Source organism: Saccopteryx leptura, chromosome 3 (genome assembly GCF_036850995.1).
Source record: "Saccopteryx leptura isolate mSacLep1 chromosome 3, mSacLep1_pri_phased_curated, whole genome shotgun sequence".
Classification (NCBI taxonomy): Eukaryota; Metazoa; Chordata; class Mammalia; order Chiroptera; family Emballonuridae; genus Saccopteryx; species Saccopteryx leptura.
In genome coordinates, this window is record NC_089505.1 from 122,489,958 (window position 1) to 122,513,598 (window position 23,641).

Here is a 23,641-nt window from a genome sequence, read left to right on the forward strand (position 1 = left end):
TGATGGAATTATAAAAATATCAACTTCCATTTAGAAAATAAATTCTTCATGGGAATATAATATACAGACTGGCAACTATAGTTAATAATACTATAGTTTCAATTGCATATTTGAAAGTTGTTAAGAGAGTAGAACTTAAAGTTCTCATTATAAGAAAAAATTCTGTAACTATGATGATAAATGTTAACTAACCTTATTGCAGCTTTAGCTCCCTCATTTCCTATTACATTTTTTACGCTTCAAACGTACTTACCTTGCAATCTATTATGTAGATCAACACTGGGCACCATGATGAAGATCACCAGCAGAGCCAGAATTATGCTCAGGGTCAATATCCAAATAACGTTCCATGGAAACAATTGATCTGAAATAAAGAGCCCTAATTATTACCACTTAGGAATCTTGGAGTGTTTGGAGCCACAAAACCAGGAATGTTGATTCACCCAAAGAACCTTTCCATTCAAGACCCCATGACCCTGGGATATTAGACTAAACCAGTTTGGGGAGGCAGTTATAACTGGGTGATTGAAAAATGAAAATGGGTCTGAGCCAGTTGTGAGTAATGGTGAGTGAAGAAACACCTCCCTCACCACCAATCCTATTTCTTTTTTATCCACTCTATCTCATGTTCTTCCTGACTAAAGGAAAAGAGGCAGAGCTAGTTTTTTCCCACCAAGCCTCAGACCCAACACAGTCCTTCAGTCCTTTTGCTTAAGTGATCAATATACATGCAGTCCTGAATTCTCCACTATATTCACTGGGTCTGGCATTATGCTTCAGAATACATTTAGCGACATAAGTATATGTAAACTTTCCTCCTTTTCTACTCTATGCACAAGTTGTTTCTTTTACTCTTTGCTAGCCACTGTGTGTGGGCAAAATGTTCTTATGGGGTTTGAGGTGGGAAAAGCTAGAGAAACAAAGAGAGGCTCTCAGCATCCCTATTTAAAAGGATTTATTTTTTATGCTTGGTGCCTAATAAATTGTAAATTCTCTTTAAAATGGCTTGCACATACTGGGCATGGACACCTGTCATTTTGTTTGGTAATCTTATATCTTTCTTCCTAGAGAAAAATCTCTATTCCACTTAAAACACATGATTATGTATAAGGAAGTAAACCAAAGTGGTTGCTTGAGAGCTAATAACGAATGCTGCTACTCACAATTTTAGGTATGTTTGGTGGGTAGAAACCAGGACGGAGCTGGTGAAATTTATGACACTAAGAACTCCATGGCCTGACCTGTGGTGGCGCAGTGGATAAAGCGTCGACCTGGAAATGCTGAGGTCGCCGGTTCGAAACCCTGGGCTTGCCTGGTCAAGGCACATATGGGAGTTGATGCTTCCAGCTTCTCCCCACCTTCTCTCTCTGTCTCTCTCTCTCTCTCCCTTTCTCTCTCCTCTCTAAAATGAATAAATAAAATTAAAAAAAAATAATTGACATTAAAGCTGATTTATTTAAAAAAAAAAAAAAAAAAAAAAGAACTCCATGAAGTTGGAGCCAACCTTATGTCCAGATGAGCTACAACTCAGTGAGCTGAAAAAGAGCTGTCAGCTCACAAGTTAGACAGGCACAGAGTCCTAAGTGAGACTGAATTTTGAATATGATCGTTTCATTATCATAAGTTTTGAATATTATCCATGTTTTCTGATGTTCAGTGAATAAAAAATAAGATCTCCCTCAGATGTCTCTATTTCCCAGAACTTTCACTTGATCCCTAAGGTTTGTGTTAATTACATTTCTTTTAATATATATTTTTAAAAAGTGCATTATCTACTTGTTATGTCTACATGTTAACTCAGATAATATGCCTCTTGTTACTTACTGAAGTTGTAAATAAGTTAACAAAAATTTTAGCCATTTTTCTTTCTTTGTTTTCTACATATATATCCTGCTATGAACTTTGGGGGCAAAGTGTAGGTAGTTTAGCCTGACCAAGTGGTGGCGGAGTGGATAGAGCATTGACCTGGGATGATGAGTTCATCCCAGGTTGAAACTCGGAGGTCACCTGAAAATGATCCCATGGTCACTGGCTTGAGCCCAAACGTCACTGGCTTGAGCAAGGAGTCACAGGCTCAACTGAAGGTCACCCCCAACCCCCGTCCCTGGTCAGTGAACATATGAAAAGCAATCAGTGAACAACTAAAGTGCCGCAACTACAAGTTGATTCTTTTCATCTCTTCCTGTCTGTCTGTCTCTCTCTCTCTTGCAAATAAATAGATGAATAAATAAAAATAAAAGGTAGGTTGTTTAGTCTTTTATTTATCCCTTGTAATTACTTGCTTGTAGAAATGTCTTCCTGTTTCTAACACAACCATAATAAGAAGAGCTTTGGCTGTTTTCTGGGAGATCAAATAAGCAAATAAGCACAAAAATTATTTAAAAATAGCAAACTGTTAGGCCTATTAGGGAACTTATTCTTGTTATAATAGTCTGCAATAAGATTGTTCCTTTCAGCATCTAACCCTAACATTAATTTTATGGACATACACAAATACTAATACATATATATATTTACTTGGCAGTTTATAAGGCATTCGTTTTGTTTTATTTCAATCTTTCAAGTATCAAATATTTATTGCCTACTTACTATGGACCTTGCACTACTTGAAGCAGTCTGTAAAACCAACAAAGATATCTACCTTCATGTTTTAGTAAGAGAGATGGATAAGAGACTATAAATACAGGATAGGGCAAAAGTAGGTTTACAGTTGTGAGTACCCAATAACTAAAGCTTATTTTTGTATTATTATTTATTAATTATTGTATTATTTTCCATATGAATGACTGTAAACCTACTTTTTCTCCATCCTGTATAATAAATAAGTTACATAGATGGATAAGGCAATATACTAGAAAATTAAAGTTGGGTAAAGAGATAGGGAATCCCAGGTATTGTGAGCAGGTTGCTTTTTTTAAATTGGCTCGTCAATGTAGTCTTTATAAAATATGTAAGAGATGAGTATAGATTTGAAAGAGACAATAGAATTTAGTAGAATTAGAGCATTCTTGGAAGAGGGAGCAACTAGAGCAAAGACTCCTATGGTAGGAGTCAGTTTGGCTTGGATGTGGAAAAGCAAAGAGGTCTGTGTGACTAGACTAGACTAGAGTGGATAAAGGAGAATATTAGGCGATGAGGTCAGATAGGTAATTGAGACACAGAAAATGCGGGACATTGTGGGGCATTTTACTTGGAATAAAATGAAAACCATTGCATGGATTTGAACAAAAGGTAATGTTGTATGTCTCATGTTTTAAATGGGTTCTTCTACCTATGTGTTGAGAATATTGGACAAGAGTAAAAATAGGGAGAACTTTTCAGATGCTATTGCCAATACCCACATCATGAGTGATGATGTCTCAGAGTTGGATGGTGGCAACAAAGTGGTGAAAAGTTATGAGACTCTAGATTTACTTTAAAGGCAGAACAAAGATTATTTTTAGACAAATGTGATATAGAATATGAGAGAAAGATAGAAGTCAAAGATGGCTGAAAGGATTTTGTTCTTTAAAACTGAGAGTATGAAGTGTGATTGAGAAGGCAGTAAATTTCACAGGATAGGATGTGATTAGCTGCTTAGTGTTTGATGTGTGTAATTTGGGTTGTTTATTAGATTTCCACACTTTGAGATGTCAAGTTTAGAGATGAAAATAGATTTAGGGAGATAGGTCTGGATAAGAGATCTCATTTGGGGAAGTGTTGTCATATTGATGGTATGTAAAGCCATGTGATCGAATTAAGACACAAGAGAAAATACTCAAAGACTAACTAAGCCTTGGGGAATTCCTAAATCAAAAAGTCAGAGATTAAAGATAAAGTGCAAAAGAGAATAAGAAAGAAAATAAGCAAGATGATGAATAATGCCAAAATAATGTAATATCCTAGAAACCAAATGAAGAAAGTATATTAATTTTTCTCTTTAGTTTATAAATTTTATGACAGTGGTCATTGAAGAATAAACACACAGATCTCACCTGCTAAGACAATGCTTGTCCTTTCCTCTTGACCAGTTAGAGGGTTTCGAAGGTGGCACATGATATTCCCATGGGAGCTTTGTTTAAGGAGAAGGGTCATCTTCATGTTGAACAATTTTTCTGTACCCTGTGAATGGGATGTTGATATAGGTGGAATGATCTCTCCTCTGCTGTCTCTCCATTCCATTTGAGGCTGTGGGAACCAACCTTCTGAGTTACACTCCACCAAAACACCTTTGGTATTAGGAGGATGCACAAGAATCTGTGTTTTTAAACTTGTAGCTGTTGGAAAGAAAGGGGAAAAGTAGTGTTTGTAGGTGAAAAAAGGGGGAAACAGAAGAGAGAAAGAAAAGTTCCCTTCCCCCACTCTAATCATTATTCCATTAGAGACACTGGTAACCAAGCACTGTGGGACCCTGATTTTCACTACAAACTATAAACTAAACCAGACTGAGAGGCTATACAAATTAACAAGTGAGGGGAGAGAGCATTTATTTGTTCCATTTATTAATTCAAGAGAATATATATATTCCTATGGTCCTTTTAGCATTATTACAATAACCAAGATCTGGAAATACCCCAAGGGCCCATCAGTGGATGAGTGAATAAAAAAAGCTGTGGTATATTTGCACAATGGAATACTACTCAGTTATAAAAAAAAAAAAAGGAAACTATACTTTTTGTGACAGCATGGATGGACCTAAAAATTATTATGCTAAGTGAAATAAGCCAATCAGAGAAAGACATATACCATATGATCTCACTCGTATGTGGAATCTGTTTGTTTTAAGTTGGCTCCTTCAGATCCAGAGCCCCTTTAAAGCTCAAATTCCCTTCACCCAATTTTCCACTAGGGCTCAAAATGGAATATTCTCATCCCCTACTGCGAAGTTATAGTTAATTTGCTTGCTACTCTCTCTATTAATGGCGTCCTAGCATTCACTGAAATACAGCAAAAAAGTTCACCTTTGTAGAAATGTCAGGGAAAGCTTACATTGGGGAGGGACCTGACCACTAAGGGAGTTTAAATCACAATAGTTGTTTGAGAAAGTCTAACCACAGGCCTAAAGGCTGTTTCTAGGAAATTCCTGACCTCTTAGCTGTCTTCAAATTTTACCAACGACACCAGAAAGGACCACACTGATTAAGCCTGTGCTACATTAAAGAGAACTTGTGTTTCTGCAGCAGAATTCCCCTCCTCCTGCTTATTCTCAGGTCAGTGACCAAGGCCATAAACTCCGATGTGCTAATCTGAGGCAACCCCAGGCCAGAAAATGGCTGCAGTAACCTCTGTATCTAATGCTCCATCTCACAGCTTGGGGCTGACACCCTTTGTTGGTCTCAGCCCACTTGTATCCAGGCGCTTTTAAAATAAACTTTCTTTTTGGAACACAGAAGCCTCATGTTTTCAGTTTGGCCCCCTACAGTTTCTGCCTTCCAGAATCTAATGAACAAAATAAACTAATAAACAAAACAGAAACTGAAGCATAAATACATGGAACACACTGACAGCTGTCAGAGGGGAGAAGATTTAGGGGGCTGAATGAAAAGGGGTGAAGGAATTAAGCACACACACATATCCATATGTGTATACACAGACAACCACGTGGTGATAGCCAGAAGGAGAGGTTGTGGGGGCCAGGTGGAAGTGAGCAAAGGGGGGGATAAATGGGGACAAAAAGAGACTTTCGTTTGGGTGATGAGTGCATGATACAGTATGCAGATGATGTTTGAGTTGTACACTTAAAACCTGTATGGTTTTATGAACCAATGTCATCCCAAAAATTCAATTAAAAATAAATTAAGAAAAGTATATTGGTTATTTCCTAAATCTAGGAGACTGAGCTATGTCTATGGCTATAATAATGAACAAGAACTATCAAGACCTCAGTCCTCTTGAACTTATAGCTTAATGTTTTTCCTTGTTATCTTCATCATTAGTCATGTTTGAACTGCCCTAAGTTCTAAGTAACAAATAATAAAAATGTGTTTACAGCCTTAATTAAATTCTCTATGTATGTTTTTGTATATAATAGCTACATGAAATAGAAAATACACTTCTATTATAAAAATAAAGCAGTACATATCAGTTTAGAGAATATAAACTAGTTTTTGAAAAATTTCAGGACATTGCTCGGCACATAAGACTTGATTAAATGTGTGGGCAAAGAAAGAATAATAAAGATTAAAGTGTTAAGTCAGAGTAGCTCTCAATAAAAGATTCTGCAATGATTTTACTATTTGTTATTTGTGCTGTCCAATACAGTAGTTATTTGGTACATGAGATTATTAAGCACCTGAGATTTGACCAGTGAGACTGAGAATTGATTTTTTTATGTTTACTTAATTTAAATATATATTTAACCTGACCAGATGATGGCACAATTGATAGTGTGTCAGCCTGGGACGCTGAGGATCCCGGTTCAAAACCCCAAGGTCAGGTGCTCACTAGCTTGAGCACAAAGGTCACTGGTTTGAAGCCCAATGTTGCTAGCTTGAGTCCAAGGTAACTGGCTTGAGCAAAGGAATAGCTGGCTTGCCTGAAGCCCCCTGGTCAAGACACATATGAGAAGCAATCAGTAGACAACTAAAGTAATGCAACTATGAGTTGATGTTTCTCATCTCTCTTCTTTTATCTCTCTCTCCCCACCCCCCTCTCGTGTATATACTAAAAAATAAATTATCATTAGGGAGACTATTGACTATTGTAGAGATTTAGATAATTTACAAAGTCAGGTTTCACTAACATGTTGACAGAAATAATTTAAAAATAATAAATCTTGATAGGATTCTGTTTGTAGTTTACAGATCTAGCCACATATAGATCTAGTGTATGTGGACATGGGGAAATCGTTCTTGCTGATAAAGGTAATGTGTGCAGACACAATTTGTATTCTTTTTTTGTTTTGTTTTGCATTTTTCTTAAGTGAGAAGTGAGGAGGCAGAGACAAACTCCCACATGCACCCACCCAGGATGCATCCGGTGAGCCCACTAGGGAGTGATGCTCTGCCCATCTGCGGCTCTTGCTCAGTTGCAACCAGAGCAATTTTAGCATCTGAGGCAAGGCCATGGTGCCATTCTCAGCACCCAGGGCCATCCAACTCCAATGGAGCCATGGCTGTGGGAGAGGAAAAGAGAGATAGAGAGAAGGGAAAGAGGGAAGAGTGAAGAAGCAGATGGTTGTTTCTCCTGGGTGCCCTGACCAGAAATCAAACCTGGGACATCCAATAGCTGGGCCAGTGCTCTGCCACTGAGCCAACCGACCAGGGCACAATTTGCATTCTTAATCCTGCACTCTTCCCTGTTCAAAGACTAGGAATGAATGAATTTGAACTTGCTAACCTAACCATGTAATATGAAAGTAGTTAGAAACACTTGGAATTTTCCTAATATACAGCCTCAGATGAGTTGAGAATCATGAAAATATAAAAATCTCAAAGGCATCCATCCTTACCTGTGACCTTCACTTCTGTAATGGCTTCTTCATAGAAATCACCATCTTTGAAGAAGCAGTGGTACTTCCCATCATCATCAACACTGACACTGAAGATCCTTAGGGTCACTTTACCCTCTCTAATAGCTTCTTTCAGGAACTCTGTCCGCTCCACATACCTGGAGATAGTTTTTCCGTACAGGTCTGTACCATTATTGTATAGGTGAACAGGCTGTGTGTAGCGATCTTTGAACCAGCGTATCTCCATGTGTTCTGCAGTTTGTGGTGGGGACAGCTGACAGTTGAGTTCAACTACTCTACCCAGTGGAGTCAAGATTGGTCCCTGTAAGCCAGTCACTGTAAACCATCCTGGGAAAAGAGATTGTAAGCAAATAGTGAGAAGATAAGCCAGTTACACCTTGTATTTGAATTGCAATATATATATATTAAAGGTTATTGTAATAATGCTGCAATGACTATAGGAATACATATATTCTCTTGAATTAATAAATGGAACAAATAAATACTTTCTCCCTTGACTTGATAATTTGTATAGCCTCTCAGTCTGGTTTAGTTTGTAGTGAAAATCAGGGTCGCACAGTGCTTGGTTACCAGTATCTCTAATGAAATAGTGATTAGAATGGGGGAAGGGAACTTTTCTTTCTCTCTTCTGTTTTCCCCTTTTTTTCAACTACAAACACTACTTTTCCCCTTTCTTTCTTTTATATATACAGTATAATATATATAATTATATATATTATATATGATATGTATAATTACACAAACACAGCATTTATAATAAATATATTATATATAATTAAACACATACAAACTCATGCCATTTCACATATTTCTGTGAGGTGTTGGAGGCCATTCTGCCATATATATATGTTGTACTAATATGCAATATATAACTTTATATATTTCTATTCCTAATTATTTCACATTTATTTTTATTTATTTTTTTAATTTATTTATTAAATTTAATGCAGTGACATTGATAAATCAGGGTACATATGTTGAGAGAAAACATCTCTAGATTATTTTGACATTTGATTGTGCTGTATACCCCTCCCCCAAAGTTAAATTGTCTTCTGTCACCTTCTATCTGGTTTTCTTTGTGCCCCTCCCCTCCCCCAACCCCTCTCTCCTTCTTCACCCCATCCCCCCTCCCCCCATCCTCCACCCCATTGCCATCACATTCTTGTTCATGTCTCTGAGTCTCATTTTTATGTCCCTTCTATGTATGGATTCATATAGTTCTTAGTTTTTTTTCTGATTTACTTATTTCACTTCGTGTAATGTTATCAAGGTCCATCCATGTTATTGTAAATGATTCGATGTCATCATTTCTTATGGCTGAGTAGTATTCCATAGTATATATGTACCAAATCTTTTTAATCCACTCGTCCTCTGACGGACACTTGGGCTGTTTCCAGATCTTCGCTATTGTGAACAATGCTGCCACAAACATGGGGGTGCATTTCTCCTTTTGGAGCTGTTCTATGGTGTCCTTGGGGTATATTCCTAAAAGTGGGATAGCTGGGTCAAAAGGCAGTCGATTTTCAGTTTTTTGAGGAATCTCCATACTGTTTTCCACAGTGGCTGCACCAGTCTGCATTCCCACCAGCAGTGCAGGAGGGTTCCCTTTTCTCCACATCCTCACCAGCACTTATTCTGTGTTGTTTTGTTGATGAGCGCCATTCTGATTGGTGTGAGGTGATATCTCATTGTGGTTTTAATTTGCATTTCTCTAATGATTAGTGATGTTGAGCATTTTTTCATATGCCTATTGGCCATCTGTATGTCCTCTTTGGAGAAGTGTCTATTCATCTCTTTTGCCCATTTTTGGATTGGATTGTTTGTCTTCCTGGTGTTGAGCCTTTACAAGTTCTTTATAAATTTTGGTTATTAATCCCTTATCAGACGTATTGTCAAATATGTTCTCCCATTGTGTAGTTTGTCTTTTTATCCTGTTCTTGTTGTCTTTAGCTGTGCAAAAGCTTTTTAGTTTGATATAGTCCCATTTGCTTATCCTGTCTTTTATTTCACTTCCCCGTGGAGATAAATCAGCAAATATATTGCTCTGAGAGATGTCCAAGAGCTTACTGCCTATGTTTTCTTCTAAGATGCTTATGGTTTCACGGCCTACATTTAAGTCTTTTATCCATTTTGAGTTTATTTTTGTGAGTGGTGTAAGCTGGTGATCTAGTTTCATTTTTTTGCAGGTAGCTGTCCAATTTTCCCAACACTATTTGTTAAAGAGGCTGTCTTTACTCCATTGTATTTCCTTACCTCCTTTGTCAAATATCAGTTGTCCATAGAACTGTGGGTTTATTTCTGGGTTCTCTGTTCTGTTCCATTGATCTATATGCCTGTTCTTATGCCAGTACCAGGCTGTTTTGAGTACAATGGCCTTGTAGTATAAATTGATATCAGGAAGTGTGATACCTCCCACTTTATTCTTCTTTTTTAAGATTGCTGAGGCTATTCATGTCCTCTTTTGGTTCCATATAAATTTTTGGAATATGTGGTCTATATCTTTGAAGTATGTCATTGGTATTTTAGTTGGTATTGCATTGAATATATAGATTGCTTTGGGTAATATAGACATTTTAATGATGTTTATTCTTCCTAACCATGAGCACGGTATATGCTTCCACTTGTTTGTATCGTCCTTGATTTCTTTTATGAATGCTTTGTAATTTTCCGAGTACAAGTCTTTAGTCTCCTTGGATAAGTTTATTCCTAGGTACTTTATTTTTTTGGTTGTAATTGTGAAGGGGATTGTTTCCTTAGTTTCTCTTTCTGACGTTCATTGTTGGTGTATAAAAATGCCTCTGATTTCTGAGTACTGATTTTATATCCTGCCACTTTGCTGAATTCATTTATCAGGTCCAGTAGCTTTTTGACTGAGACTTTAGGGTTTTCTATATACAATATCATATCATCTGCAAATAATGATAGTTTTACTTCTTCTTTTCCAATTTGAATGCCTTTTATTTCTTCTCCTTGTCTGATTGCTGTGGCTAGGACTTCCAGGACCATGTTAAATAAGAGTGGTGAAAGGCGGCACCCCTGCCTTGTTCCTGATCTTAAGGGTATTGCTTTTAATTTTTGCCCATTGAGTATGATGTTGGCTGTGAGTTTGTCATAGATGGCTTTTATCATGTTGAGGTATGTTCCCTGTATTCCCACTTTGCTGAGAGTTTTGATCATGAATGGGTGCTGGATTTTATCAAATGCTTTTTCTGCATCTGTTGAAATTATCATATGGTTTTTCTCCTTTTTGTTTATGTGATGAATCACATTGATTGATTTACGAATATTGTACCACACTTGCCTCCCCAGAATAAATCCCACTTAATCATGGTGTATGATTTTTTCCATATATTGTTGGATCCGGTTTGCTAATATTTTGTTGAGGATATTAGCATCTATATTCATCAGAGATATTGGCCTATAATTTTCTTTCTTTGTGTTGTCTTTGCCTGGTTTTGGAATCAGAATTATGCTCACCTCATAAAAGGAGCTTGGAAGTTTTCCTTCCTCTTGAATTTTTTGAAATAGTTTGAGAAGGATAGGAGTTAGTTCTTCTTTGAATATTTGGTAGAATTCCGTTGTGAAGCCATCAGGCCCCGGACTTTTCTTTGTTGGGAGTTTTTTGATAACTGTTTCTATCTCATTTGTTGTAATTGGTCTGTTTAGGTTTTCTGATTCTTCTAGATTGATTTTTGGAAGATTGTATGTTTCAAGGAATTTGTCCATTTCGTCTAGGTTGTCTAGTTTTTTGGCATACAGTTCTTCATAGTATTTTCTTACAATATTTTGTATTTCTGTTGTGTCAGTTGTTATTTCTCCTCTCTCATTTCTACTTTTATTTATTTGAGTCCTCTCTCTCTTTTTCTTGGTGAGTCTACTTAAAGGTTCATCAATCTTGTTTACCTTTTCAAAGAACCAGCTCCTAGTTTCATTCATTCTCTGTATTGTTTCTTTAGCTTCTATGTCATTTATTTCTGCTCTGATCTTTATTATTTCCTTCCTTCTACTACATTTGGGATTTACTTGCTGTTCTTTTTCTAATTCTTTTAGATGCAGGGTTAAGTTGTTTATTTGAGCTTTTTCTAGCTTTTGAAAGTGTGCCTGTAGTGCTATGAACTTCCCTCTCAGCACTGCTTTTGCTGTGTCCCATACATTTTGAGTTGTTGTATGCTCATTGTCATTCGTTTCTAGGAATTTTTTTATTTCTTCTTTGATCTCATTCTTAATCCATTCATTATTTAACACCCTGCTTTTTAGTTTCCATGTGTTTGAGAATTTTTGAGCTTTTCTGTTGTGATTCATTTCTAGTTTCATGCCGTTGTGATCAGAGAAAGTGCTTGATATGATTTCAGTCTTCTTAAATTTGTTGAGAGCACTTTTGTGCTCTAACATGTGGTCTATCCTAGAGAATGTACCATGAGCACTTGAAAAGAATGTATATTCTGCTGCTTTAGGGTGAAAGGTTCTGAAGATATCTGTTAAATCGAGTTGATCTAGTGTTTCCAATAAGTCTGCTGTTTCTTTGTTAATTTTCTTTCTTGAGGATCTATCTAGTGATGTTAGTGGGGTATTGAAATCCCCTACTATTATAGTATTGCTGTTGATCTCGCCCTTTAAATCCATCAAAGTCTGCTTTATATATTTGGGTGCTCCTATATTAGGTGCATAGATATTTATAATAGTTATATCTTCCTGTTGCATTACTCCCTTTATGATTATGTAGTGGCCTTCTTTATCTCTTACTATATCCTTTGTTTTAAAGTCCAATTTGTCTGATATAAGTATTGCTACCCCAGCTTTTTGTTCATTTTCGTTTGCATGAAATGTTTTTTTCCATCCTTTTACCTTCGATCTATGTGTATCTTTTGTTCTAAGGTATGTCTCTTGTAGACAACATATGTATGGATCCTGTTTTCTTATCCACGCAGCTACCCTATGTCTTTTGATTAGATCATTTAATCCATTTACATTTAAGGTTATTATTGATATGTAGTTGTTTATTGCCATTTTCTTCTTTAAAGGTCTATTCCTTTTTTGCTATATTCTTTTCCCACTTTGATCTGTTTACAACAGGCCCCTTAACATTTCCTGCAGCATTGGTTTGGTTGTAATGAATTCCTTGAGTTGTTTTTTGTCTGGGAAGCTTTTTATTTCTCCTTCGATTTTAAACAATAGCCTTGCTGGATAAAGTAGTCTTGGTTGTAGGTTCTTGTTCTGCATTACTTTGAATATTTCTTGCCGTTCCCTTCTGGCCTCAAGTGTTTCTGTTGAGAAGTCGGATGTCATCCTTATGGGGGCTCCTTTGTAGGTGATAACTTTTTTTTCTCTTGCAGCTTTTAATATTTTCTCTTTATCGCTTAGCTTTGGTATTTTAATTATGATGTGTCTTGGTGTAGGTTTCTTTGGGTTTCTCTTTAATGGAGTCCTCTGTGCTTCTTGGACTTGTGAGAGTTTCTCTTGCATTAATTTAGGGAAGTTTTCAGCTATGATATGATTGAACAAAGTCTCTATCCCTTGTTCTTTTTCTTCTTCTTCAGGAACCCCTATGATGCAGATGTTATTTCTCTTCACATTGTCACAGAGCACTCTAAGAGTTTCCTCTGACTTTTTGAGTCTCTTTTCTCTTTTCTTCTCTGCTTTCATGCCTTCATTCTAGTTGTCCTCTAACTTGCTGATTCAATCCTCTGCTCTATCTATCCTGTTTTTAATTCCTTCCATTGTGGTCTTTATTTCTGATATTGTATTTGTCATCTCTGACTGATTCTGTTTTATACTTGCTATTTCTTTATTTAGGTGTTCATAATGACCATCCATTGTTGTTCTAAGATCCCTAAGCATCCTTATAATCATTATTTTGAACTCTGCATCTGGAAGTTTGATTATTTCCATATCACTCAGTTCATCTCTTGAAGGTGTCTCTTGTGGTTTCATTTAGATTGCACTCCTTTTGTCTTCTCATCATCTGTTTTTGGGTGTTTTATTTGTAGAGTTGGTTGAGTCTAGGCTTGGTGTTGTCTGCCTCCAGTTTTTAGTTGTGTTATTTCTAGGTCTTCTTGGGTTGGTATCAGCTGTTATCTGTAATCCACTTTCGAATTTTGGCAGCTTTGAAGTCTTGATTTGTTTGTTTTCTTAACAGGTGATAGTCTTGTTTGCTGATCTCAGCAGGGGGCTTCCTTGAAACTGTATCCAGGAATGCGATGGGTGTAACCTGAGACTCTGAAGGCCTCTTTAGCCAGCTAATCTCACTGGGGGCAGGGTGTTTTCTCAGCTTCAGTAGGGGGAGGTGTATCTCAGATCTCCATGGAGACCTGAGTTACTGCCCCTCCTCCCCACTTCTTGTTTTCAGCTGTGTCTTGTTGCGCTGATTGAAGCTGGATAGATGTCCGGAGATCTCTGATCCGGAAGCACTTCAGCTCTCTTTTGTGAGAGGTTCAGTCCCTCCCCCAGCTATGGCCGCCTCCAGCACAGATGAGTCAGCTTTTTTAGTTCGTTTCCTGCATTCCTTAGCCCCTCACAGTCTGTCCCTCTCCCTGTCCTTTCCACTTGGGAGATAAGCTGGTCTTTTCAACACACCTTGCTCCCTGGTTGCCAGGCAAGTGGCTGTGGGCAGTAGTTTCTGCTCTTTTCCCTCTGTGAGATCCTCTCTGGGCTTTCAGCCTCACCCCCCCCCCTTCGTTCCTGTAAGCCAGGGGTCTCAAACTCGCGGCCCGCGGGCCGCATGCGAAACAATTTTGTGCGGCCTGCAGACTAATCCACGAAGTTCAAAATATTTTAGATAAAATTAAGTAAGCCTAGGGGCCTACTTGTATTTTTCATTTCTCTAACATCCTAGCTAGATATTAGCTTAGTTAACAGCAGTTGTGATGCGAACTACAGTTTCTGGTCGTTTTGTGACACTGCATAAACTGCATGTAAGATTGTGCTTGTTGTACTGATTTTTTTTGTTTTCAACTGCAGTGAGAAAAGTGTTGCGTAACAGTTGCCTTTTGTAGACCTAGTGCGGCCCGCCGAACTAAATTGATTTGTATTGATTTTTCCTAAATTGATTTGTATTTCAGTTTGGTGGTGAGAGCTGGGCGTCTGTGTGTCCACCTACTCTGCTGCCATCTTTCTGTGTTATCTTCACATTTATTTTCTAGCCTGATTTATAAGGATAATATGTGTTCCTACTTTTCTAGTCATCAATGGGTTCTAAACATCCTCTAGAAATACCACCTATAGGACTGCCTAAATATTTTAATATCTTGTCAGAGATCCCCAATATTTCCATTTTATTTGATTCTCTTTAAACTCAAGATGAAAATTAGAGGAAAATAGAAAAATGGAGACTAGTTAGAGAGTGTTCCACTAGTTCTTAACAAAGAACTCTGTAGTCTAAGTGCTTAACCAAATAATGTAGGCTAACTGATCTGCTCAGGCAAATAAAATCTTCTCCAAAAAGTATTTGTGATCATTACTCTTGTTCTTCCTCTCAGCCTCAGGCCAATTACCAACCATGCTTGCTTAGAATGCAGAAATCCACACTGACCCTGACACTTGAAAGATTTAGAATTCAAAAATAGCTGTATGGGTATTTCTTTATTTTTAATTAAAATTTATTTCTTCTGTATCTCTCAAAGGATAATACCTTATTTTAATAAACTATGTAGAGGAAACTTCTGTACAGTTCAGGTTATGTTTTCTCACACTGTTGGTAGAAAGTTATCTTTTGTTTTGTGTGACAGAGACAGAGAGAGACAGAAAGAGGGACAGACAGGAAGGGAGAGAGATGAGAAGCATCAATTCTTCATTGTGGCACCTTAGTTGTTCAATGATTGCTTTCTTGTATATGCATTGACCAGGCAGCCATACCAGAGTGAATGACCTTTTGCTCAAGCCAGTGACCTTGGACTCAAACTAGCAACCATGGGGTCATGTTTATGATCCGACACCCAAGCCAGCAACCCCACACTCAAGCTGGTGAGCCCCACTCAAGCCAGCAACTTCAGGGTTTCAAACCTGGGTCCTCCGCATCCCAGTCCGACATGCTATCCACTGCCCCACTGCCTGGTCAGGCTAAATACAGAAGTATTTAAATAATAAAATAAATGTGTCCCAAATTTGCATGCCAGAGAAATATACTTCACATCCAGACACAAATCATCCAATAATAGAGTAAGAGAAGAAATTAAATATAAGAACAGGTACTGTTAAAAATGTAATAGCAATTATTGATAAAATATATTAAAGCACTTACAATATTCACGACAACTATTACATAAATAAAAAACAATATACAATTTTCATGAATGGGAAGAATTAATCTCGCAAAAGTTTCAAATCTCCCTCCCCCAATAAAATATAAGTTTAGTGTACTTCCAATATCTCAACAGGTTTTTTTTTCATAAAAATTGACAAGATGCACATCAGTGTGGATGAGGAAAGGCTGAAGGAGTACCAAAACACAACCGAGAAAGAGGAAGAGAAAGGGAATACATATGAACAAGAAAGATGGAATTAAAATAGAAAAGGAAAGAAGAAACAGAAAATATAATAGAGGTTGAAACATTAAAAACCATTGATATGAACTGAACCTTTTTTATTAGGATTTACCTAATATAAGGTATTACCTCACAATTTTTCTAAAAATAAAGTTGAGCAATTTGAAGATCAGTACAATGTAAAAATTGGTAAATATTATTTTAAACAAGTTACTAAGTGTGATTTAAAAATATTTTATTCATAGTTTTAAGTTTATAGTCATAAGTTAAATGTATCTATTTTTAAGCATTCTTTTTTCAGATTGTGATATTAAGATTAATGGTCATTGTTATATCATTTAAAATCCTTCTTATTTTTCTTTATCCTTTTGCGTTTTTCACAAGGCATGGAAATTAGCTCTGTAAAATTTTGAAAATGAGCAATAATATAACTAAATTTGAAATTTGTTTTTGGATAGTTCTTTAAGAGTTTTTTCCACTTTACTAACTTAAATGGCCATTGACATAGAAATGGTTTTCTATATTTTGAGCAAATTTTTGTAAATATTTTTGTTGTTTTTACAAAAAATGGTCTAATTTACTAACATTACCCAGTTTTATAAAACTTCTTTGTACTGATCATTTATAATTAGTTTCCTGAGATTATATCAATTTTAATATTTCTTTATTATAGATAAATTGTTTTATTTTTCTGAAAGTGTCTTAATTTTGCACTTCAATGGTAGTTTATCAAATTTTTTTAAGAAATATGAAAATACAGTTTCCTCTAACTGTTGTTAATAAAAAACTGCTACCCATCTAATTGTTGCTCCCTCCTAGATAAACATTCTTTCTATTAGATTGCATTTTAACTATGATGCTGAATCTATCTATAAATTTAGGTTTCATTTTCTGGCGTAAACTTCATAGTGTTTTTTGAATAGGATAGTCTTCATTTTTCTTCAACTATGAAAAATTCTCACCAATTACAGGTTTAATTTAATTACTTCCTGATTCTCTTTTTATATGAATTCTGAATTCAACACATAGCCTTAATAATCTCTTGGATATTATCAGCAAGATGTCTTAGACCACCGGCATTGGAGTATAACACTGTAATAAATTTTTAGGCTTACAACAATTTTACAGAAAACAATGACAAATTTTTTGAAAGGAATAATTGAATCCACTAGGGCATTTTCAATTACAAGTAACAGTATGGCAAATATAACTCAATGTAGCAATTTGAAGTTACCAAAATAAAAGTAACTGAAACTATTTTGAATATATATGTTTATAACTTTTATAGAAAATTAATTTTAAAAAAGAGTTCTAAGTATGAATTATCTCTAAAAGATATTAAAATGTATTTTATAAATGTAATCTTTTTCTTTTAAAATTTGAAATCTGCCCATGAGAAGAGAGTTTAATGAGATAGGGTTTAGAAATTCAAATACATAGGGGAATTTAGTTTATGACAAAGATGTAAAAAGATGGATTATTTAATGAATGGAAAGGGCAACTGGGTAATCTTAAAGTAATTTGAGTATTCTGTATCAATTCTTATAAAAGAAATAATTTTCATAAATAACTTGAGAATATAGAATAAATTTTTAAAAGTGATTGTTATTATCTTGGAAAGTTGTCTGGAAAACTTTCTAAGCAAACACAGTACCTGGAAACCACAAAAAGAATAAATAGTTGTAATATGAAACATAAAAATGTAAATAAATTGAATTATAAACTTGTCAGGAATATATACAAAAGATATAACTAATCAAACATTAATTCATTAAATTTGAAATTTTAATTTATTAAAATTTAAAATGTCTGCTCTATAAAAGCTTTTGTTAAGATAAAAACAAGCCACAGACTAATAAAAGTACATTTGCAAAACATAGATTTGATACAGATTTGTATCCAAAATATATAGAGGTCACAAAATTCAACAAGAAAATAAGGAACCCAATTAAAAATGGGCAAAACTTCTGAGCAGACATTTCACCAAAGAAGCTATATGGAAGGGAAACAAATATAAAAAGAAACTCAACATTACATGTCACTAAGGAATTGCAAATTAAAACAATTGCAGAATAAAACAACTACCTCAACTTATTAAGTGGCTAAAATCCAAAACACTGACAATACCAAATGCTGATTAAGATGTAAATCTAAAGGAGCTCTCATTCATTGCTGGTAGAATGCACATTGGAGCAACCATTTTGCAAGATGATTAGATGGCTTCTTACAAAGTTAAATATATGCTTACTATATGATTTAACAATAAAGTATCTAGGTATAACTCAAATAAGTTGAAAATTACATCCATACAAACTTGCACACAAATGTTACAGTGTCTTCAGTTATAACTGGCAGAAATTGGAAGCAACTGAAATGCCCTTCAATAAGAGTGAATGTGAATAAATAGTGGTGCATCCATACAATGAAATAATATTCCACAATAAAAAAATCATGAGCTATCCAGCCATGAAAAGACATGGAAGAATGATCTTTTAAAGGGCACATTAGAGCCGATGAACTTAATAGATATTTTTAGAACATTGCAAAAGTTTCCAGAATAAATCACATGTAAGGTCACAACACAAATCTCAGTAAAATTAAGATTGAAATCATGGCTCCTCTCATAACAATGGTATGATATAGATATTAATTACTAGAAGAAAACTAGAGAAATTACATGCTACTAAACAATGAATGGGTTAACAGTAACGTCAAAAAAAATCAGAAGTTACCTTAAGACAAATAAAAATGAAAAGACAATGCCCTTGAATACTAGGGGACACAGTTCTAAAAGCAAAATTCATAACAATAAAGGCCAAAGTCAACAAACAAGAAAATTGTAAATAAGAAATCTAATCTTACATGTAAAGAAATTAGAAAAAGAAAAACAAAACCCAAAGTGAGCAGAAGAAAGGAAAACATAAAGATTAGAATGGAAAAACAGCATAGAGGCTAAAAAACAATAGAAAAGATCAATGCAACTAAGCACTGGTTCTTTGAAAAGATAACCAAAGTTGATAAATGGATAGCCAGACTTATCACGGAAAAAGAAGACAGAAGACTCAAATAAATAAAATCGGAAATAAAAGAGAAGTGACAACTGACACCACAGAAATACAAAGGATTATAAGAAAATACTATAAACAATTAATTATGTACCAACAAATTGGATAACCTGGAAGAAATAGATAATACTTAAAAATATGTAATCTTTTAAGAATGAATAAGAAAAAAAAATCCAAACAGAATGATAACTACTAATGAAACTGAAACACTAATAAAAAAACTGCCAACAAACAAAAGTCTTGGATCAGATGGTTTAAAAGGTAAAATTTAACAAACATTCAGAAAAGCGTTAATACCTATCTTTCTCAAACTATCCAAAGATTTAAAGAAAAGGAATATCTCCCATACTCATTTTACAAGGCCAGCATTACCCTGATACCAAATTAGACAAAGACACTACATAAAAATAAAACTATGGGCCAATATTTCTGATGAACCTAGATGCAAATATCCTTAACAAAATATTGGTAAGTCAAGTTCAGTAGTACATTAAAAAGTCATACACAGGCCTTGGGTGGTTGGCTCAGTGGTAGAGCATCAGCTGGAGTATAGATGCCCTGGGTTTGATTCCTGGTCAGGGCACACAGGAGAAGTGACCATCTGCTTCTCCACCCATCCCTTTTCCCCTTCTCTCTCTCTCACTCTTTGTCTCTCTCTCTTTCCCTCCCACAGCCATGGCTTGATTGGTTCAAGAGAGTTAGCCCTAGGTGCTGAAGATGGCTTCATGGCCTCTGTTTGAGATGCTAAAAATGGTTCAATTGCTGAGCAATGTAACAACAGTCCCCAGATGGGCAGAGCATTGCCCCATAGAGGGCTTGCCTGGTGGATCCCAGTTGGGTTGTACACAGGATGGAGCCTATCACTCTGCCATCTCTCATCTCACAAAAAATAAAAATTAAAAAAATCATACACAATAGTCAAGTGGGATTTATTCCTGTGATGTGAGGTGAGTTAGGTTCAATATGCACAAGTCATTTAATGTGACATACCACATAAACAAAATGAAAGATAAAAATCATGATTACAGGGGGGTCCTTAGGTTAAGACAGTCTTGACATACAACGTTTCAAGTTTACAACACTCACTGCAATGAAAACTTTAAAAAATTGAGACTTGAGTGTTTCAGCTTAAGCCATTAGTGTCTTATTTACAGACTATGTGGGCATATGAGTGAGGTTGTTGGAATTCCCAGTACGCTTATCTACACTATTATGGACTGTTAAAAATGCAAGTGTCCCATTTGTGTTGCTTTCTTTGGCTAGGGTGTGTTTTGATTTACACCAAAACTTGGGTTAAGTCACTGTCATTGGAACAGAGCTATGTTGTAACCCAAGGGCCCCCTGTATATTCATAGATGCAGAAAGAGCATTTGACATTATTCAGCATCCATTTATGATAAAAATTTTCAGCAAAGTAGACATAGAGAGAACATACCTTAACATAATAAAGGCCATCTATAACAAACACACAGTTAACATCATACTCAATCATGACAATCTGAAAGATTTTTCTTTAAGATCAGGCACAAGACAAGAATGTCCATTTTCAACTCTTTTATTCAACATAATATTGGAATTCCTAGCCACAAAAATCAGACAAGAAAAAAAAAGTGCATCCAAATTGGAAAGGAAGACGTAAAACTGTCATTATTTGCAAATGGTATAATACTATCTATGAAGAATTCTAAAGATTCCACCAAAAAGCTATCAGAACTATTCAAGGAATTCAGTAAAGTAGCAAGATACACAATTAATACTCAGAAATTGTTTGTACTTTTATACAGCAATTACAAACTATCAGAAAGAGAAATTAAGAAAACAATCCCATTTACAATGCCATCAAAAAAGAATAAAATAGCCCCGGCCGGATAGCTCAGTTGGTTACAGTGTTGATTCGAAGCACAGAGATTGCCAGTGTGATCCCTGGTCAGGGAACATACAGGAACAGATCTCTGTTCCTATCTCTCTGCCTCTGTTTCTCTCTCTCCGTCCTCCTCCATCCCTTGCTAAAATCAATAATTTTTTTTAAATGTCCTTTTAAAGAATAAAATACCTATGAATAAATTTAACCATGGAGTAAAAGACCTCTACACAGAAAACTATTAAGACATTGAAGAAAGAAATTTTAAAAAGCATAATAAATAGAAGTCTGTGTTTATGAATAGGAAGAATTAATATTGTTAAAACGATCATATTACCAACAAAGCACATCTGCTGATTTAATATCACTGGCATTTTCTACAGAACTACAACAAATAATTTTAAAATTTATCTGAAACCACAAAAGACCTTGAATGAACAAAGCAAACTTGAGAAAGAAGAACAAAATAAGAGGTATCACACTACCTGATATCAAACTTACTACAAGTTTACTGTAATCAAAACAGCATGGTACTGGCATTGAAACAGACAGATAGATTACTGAAACATTTGCTTCTTCTCCCTGGACCAAATCCAGCTACATGATAAAGAAGCCTTGCTGACTAGAAATAATTAATCTTTTTTAACCATAAACTGGATCCTATGGTCCACATCCTCATCACATAACTATGTATTAAACTTGAGAAACAATGGTCAAAAGAGCTTGACCCTTTCGTTTGGCCCTTGGTTTTTCAGGCATACTTGATATTGCCATGGCTCGTACAGGTAGGAGAGAAAGTCATACCTGAACTTGGTGAGATCATCTGAAGGAGGAGCATGACAGCAAAGCCTCTGGTGAGAGATAGTCTTGTAGTTTCCATCACACCTGCGATAACAAATGAGGGGAGTCTGAAAAGTGATAGGAATAAGAAGTTTCAGAAAGCACATATTCTCACATCTTTTTTCTGCAGTAATGAGCTCTCAGGTAGTGTTGCCAGCAAATATGTGTCCCAGTTAAATTTGATTATCAAATAATCAGTTACTGATATAAGAACATCCAAACCTGTAGATAATTTTTATAAGAGTTATTTGAGCCAAACTGATGACATATGCCAGGGAGCAAGATCTCAAATGCTCTAAAGCAGGGGTAGTCAACCTCTATATATCTACCGCCCCCTTTTGTATCTCTGTTAGTAGTAAAATTTTCTAACCGCCCACCGGTTCCACAGTAATGGTGATTTATAAAGTAGGGAAGTAACTTTACTTTACAAAATTTATAAAGCAAGAGTTACAGCAAGTTAAAGCATATAATAATAATTACTTACCAAGTACTTTATGTCGAATTTTCACTGTTTGGCCAAATAAATTTTTATAAAACAACTTACTATAATTAACTCTATCTTTTTATTTATATTTTGGTTGCTCCGCTAATGGCCACCTTAAAAGCTGGAACGCCCACTAGCGGGTGGTAGGGACCAGGTTGACTACCACTGCAAAGAGTAACAGTTTTGCTGCTTGTTTTATGCATTTGAAATTAAGGCAGAGATGTGAGGAAGATACATGAAAGTGGGCAAAAGCAAGGTGAGAATTGGATTACAGGATAGTTTACAAGATTATGGGTTCTCTTGATTGTTGCAGTTTATTTCAAAGGTGTGTTAACTTAGATGCCCAGAAACAATGGGAAGAGCTTGCTTAGGGCAAAGATAAACCATTTACTAAAAAATTATATACTTGGTGCATGGGTACCCAAAATGACATGCTAGGTTAGGAATTTTTGATCAGATCACCTTATGAGGTTACTTTCCATAGAATGTCCATTTTTTTGTCCATACAGAGGATAATTTTTTTGGTATGCATATTTCACATGCTATAATTTTTATTTGCTAATATATGGCAACCCTATGCTAAAGAATGTCCACTAACATGACCAAGTCCAACCATAGGTTTCATTCCCATTGAAGGATTGCTTTCTCCAGGCTAGACATTGATTGTCTTCCTGTCTGTAAACTCCATCAGGTGAGCTGCTTCCCCAGGGAAAGTGGACACAGATCTAGGAAATTAGTTCCATCCTCCCAAGTCCCAGTGGTCCAAGCACATGCCAGTATTGTTATATTCAGTCACAGAAAAGTTTAAAGACGGAGTTTTAGGCTTATTTTCTAGAGAGATGAACTGAGTGGCCATTTTAGAAGGGAATATGACTTTATTCCCTTTAGTGGGTACAATCCCTCTGAATTTTCTGTTGCTGGAGAACTCATAATAAGAGAGAGATGGGATGATCCATATGGCCGGTAGGAACTAGGACAGAATAAAATTGTCTTTCACAGTCAAATGTGAAGAAGGCTTTTTGTCAGTTCTATAAATGTTTGGCTATTGACTCAGCACACAAATGTAATCATCACCCTTTCCTCCCTCAAAAAAAAAAAAAAAAAAAAGATTTGGAAGGTGCTTAGTGATGGTGAAGTGGATAGATAGGTGAATGATTACAATATTGTAAAAATGCCATGCTGTCAGCATTTTTCACAATAGCAAAGATCTGGAAACCCAAGTGTCAGTCACTGAACGAGTGGATTAAAAAGCTTTGGTACATATATACTATGGAATACTACTCAGCCATAAGAAATGATAACATCGGATCATTTACAACAACATGGATGGACCTTGATAACATTATACTGTGTGAAATAAGTAAATAAAAAAAAAACACTAAGAACTTTATGAATCCATACATAGGTGGGACTTAAAAATGAGACTCAGATAAATTAAAAAAAAAATGAGATTCAGAGACA

The 23,641-nt window shown here is 35.7% G+C and overlaps 1 protein-coding gene across 1 annotated transcript in view; it reads right to left on the bottom strand.

Annotated features, from left to right (window-relative positions):
* The window catches only part of LOC136398309 (putative selection and upkeep of intraepithelial T-cells protein 1 homolog), a 44,926-nt gene extending 23,202 nt beyond the window's left edge, over positions 1 to 21,724 (bottom strand). The window contains exons 1-4 of the mRNA XM_066372655.1: positions 21,661 to 21,724; positions 7,430 to 7,777; positions 3,975 to 4,256; positions 254 to 364 (exon numbers count right to left, since the gene is read on the bottom strand). Of these exons, the coding sequence (XP_066228752.1) occupies positions 254 to 364; positions 3,975 to 4,256; positions 7,430 to 7,777; positions 21,661 to 21,694 (775 nt within the window). The 5' untranslated portion in view covers positions 21,695 to 21,724. The remainder of the gene's footprint in view (positions 1 to 253; positions 365 to 3,974; positions 4,257 to 7,429; positions 7,778 to 21,660) is intronic.
* Between the last annotated feature and the right edge of the window lie 1,917 nt (positions 21,725 to 23,641).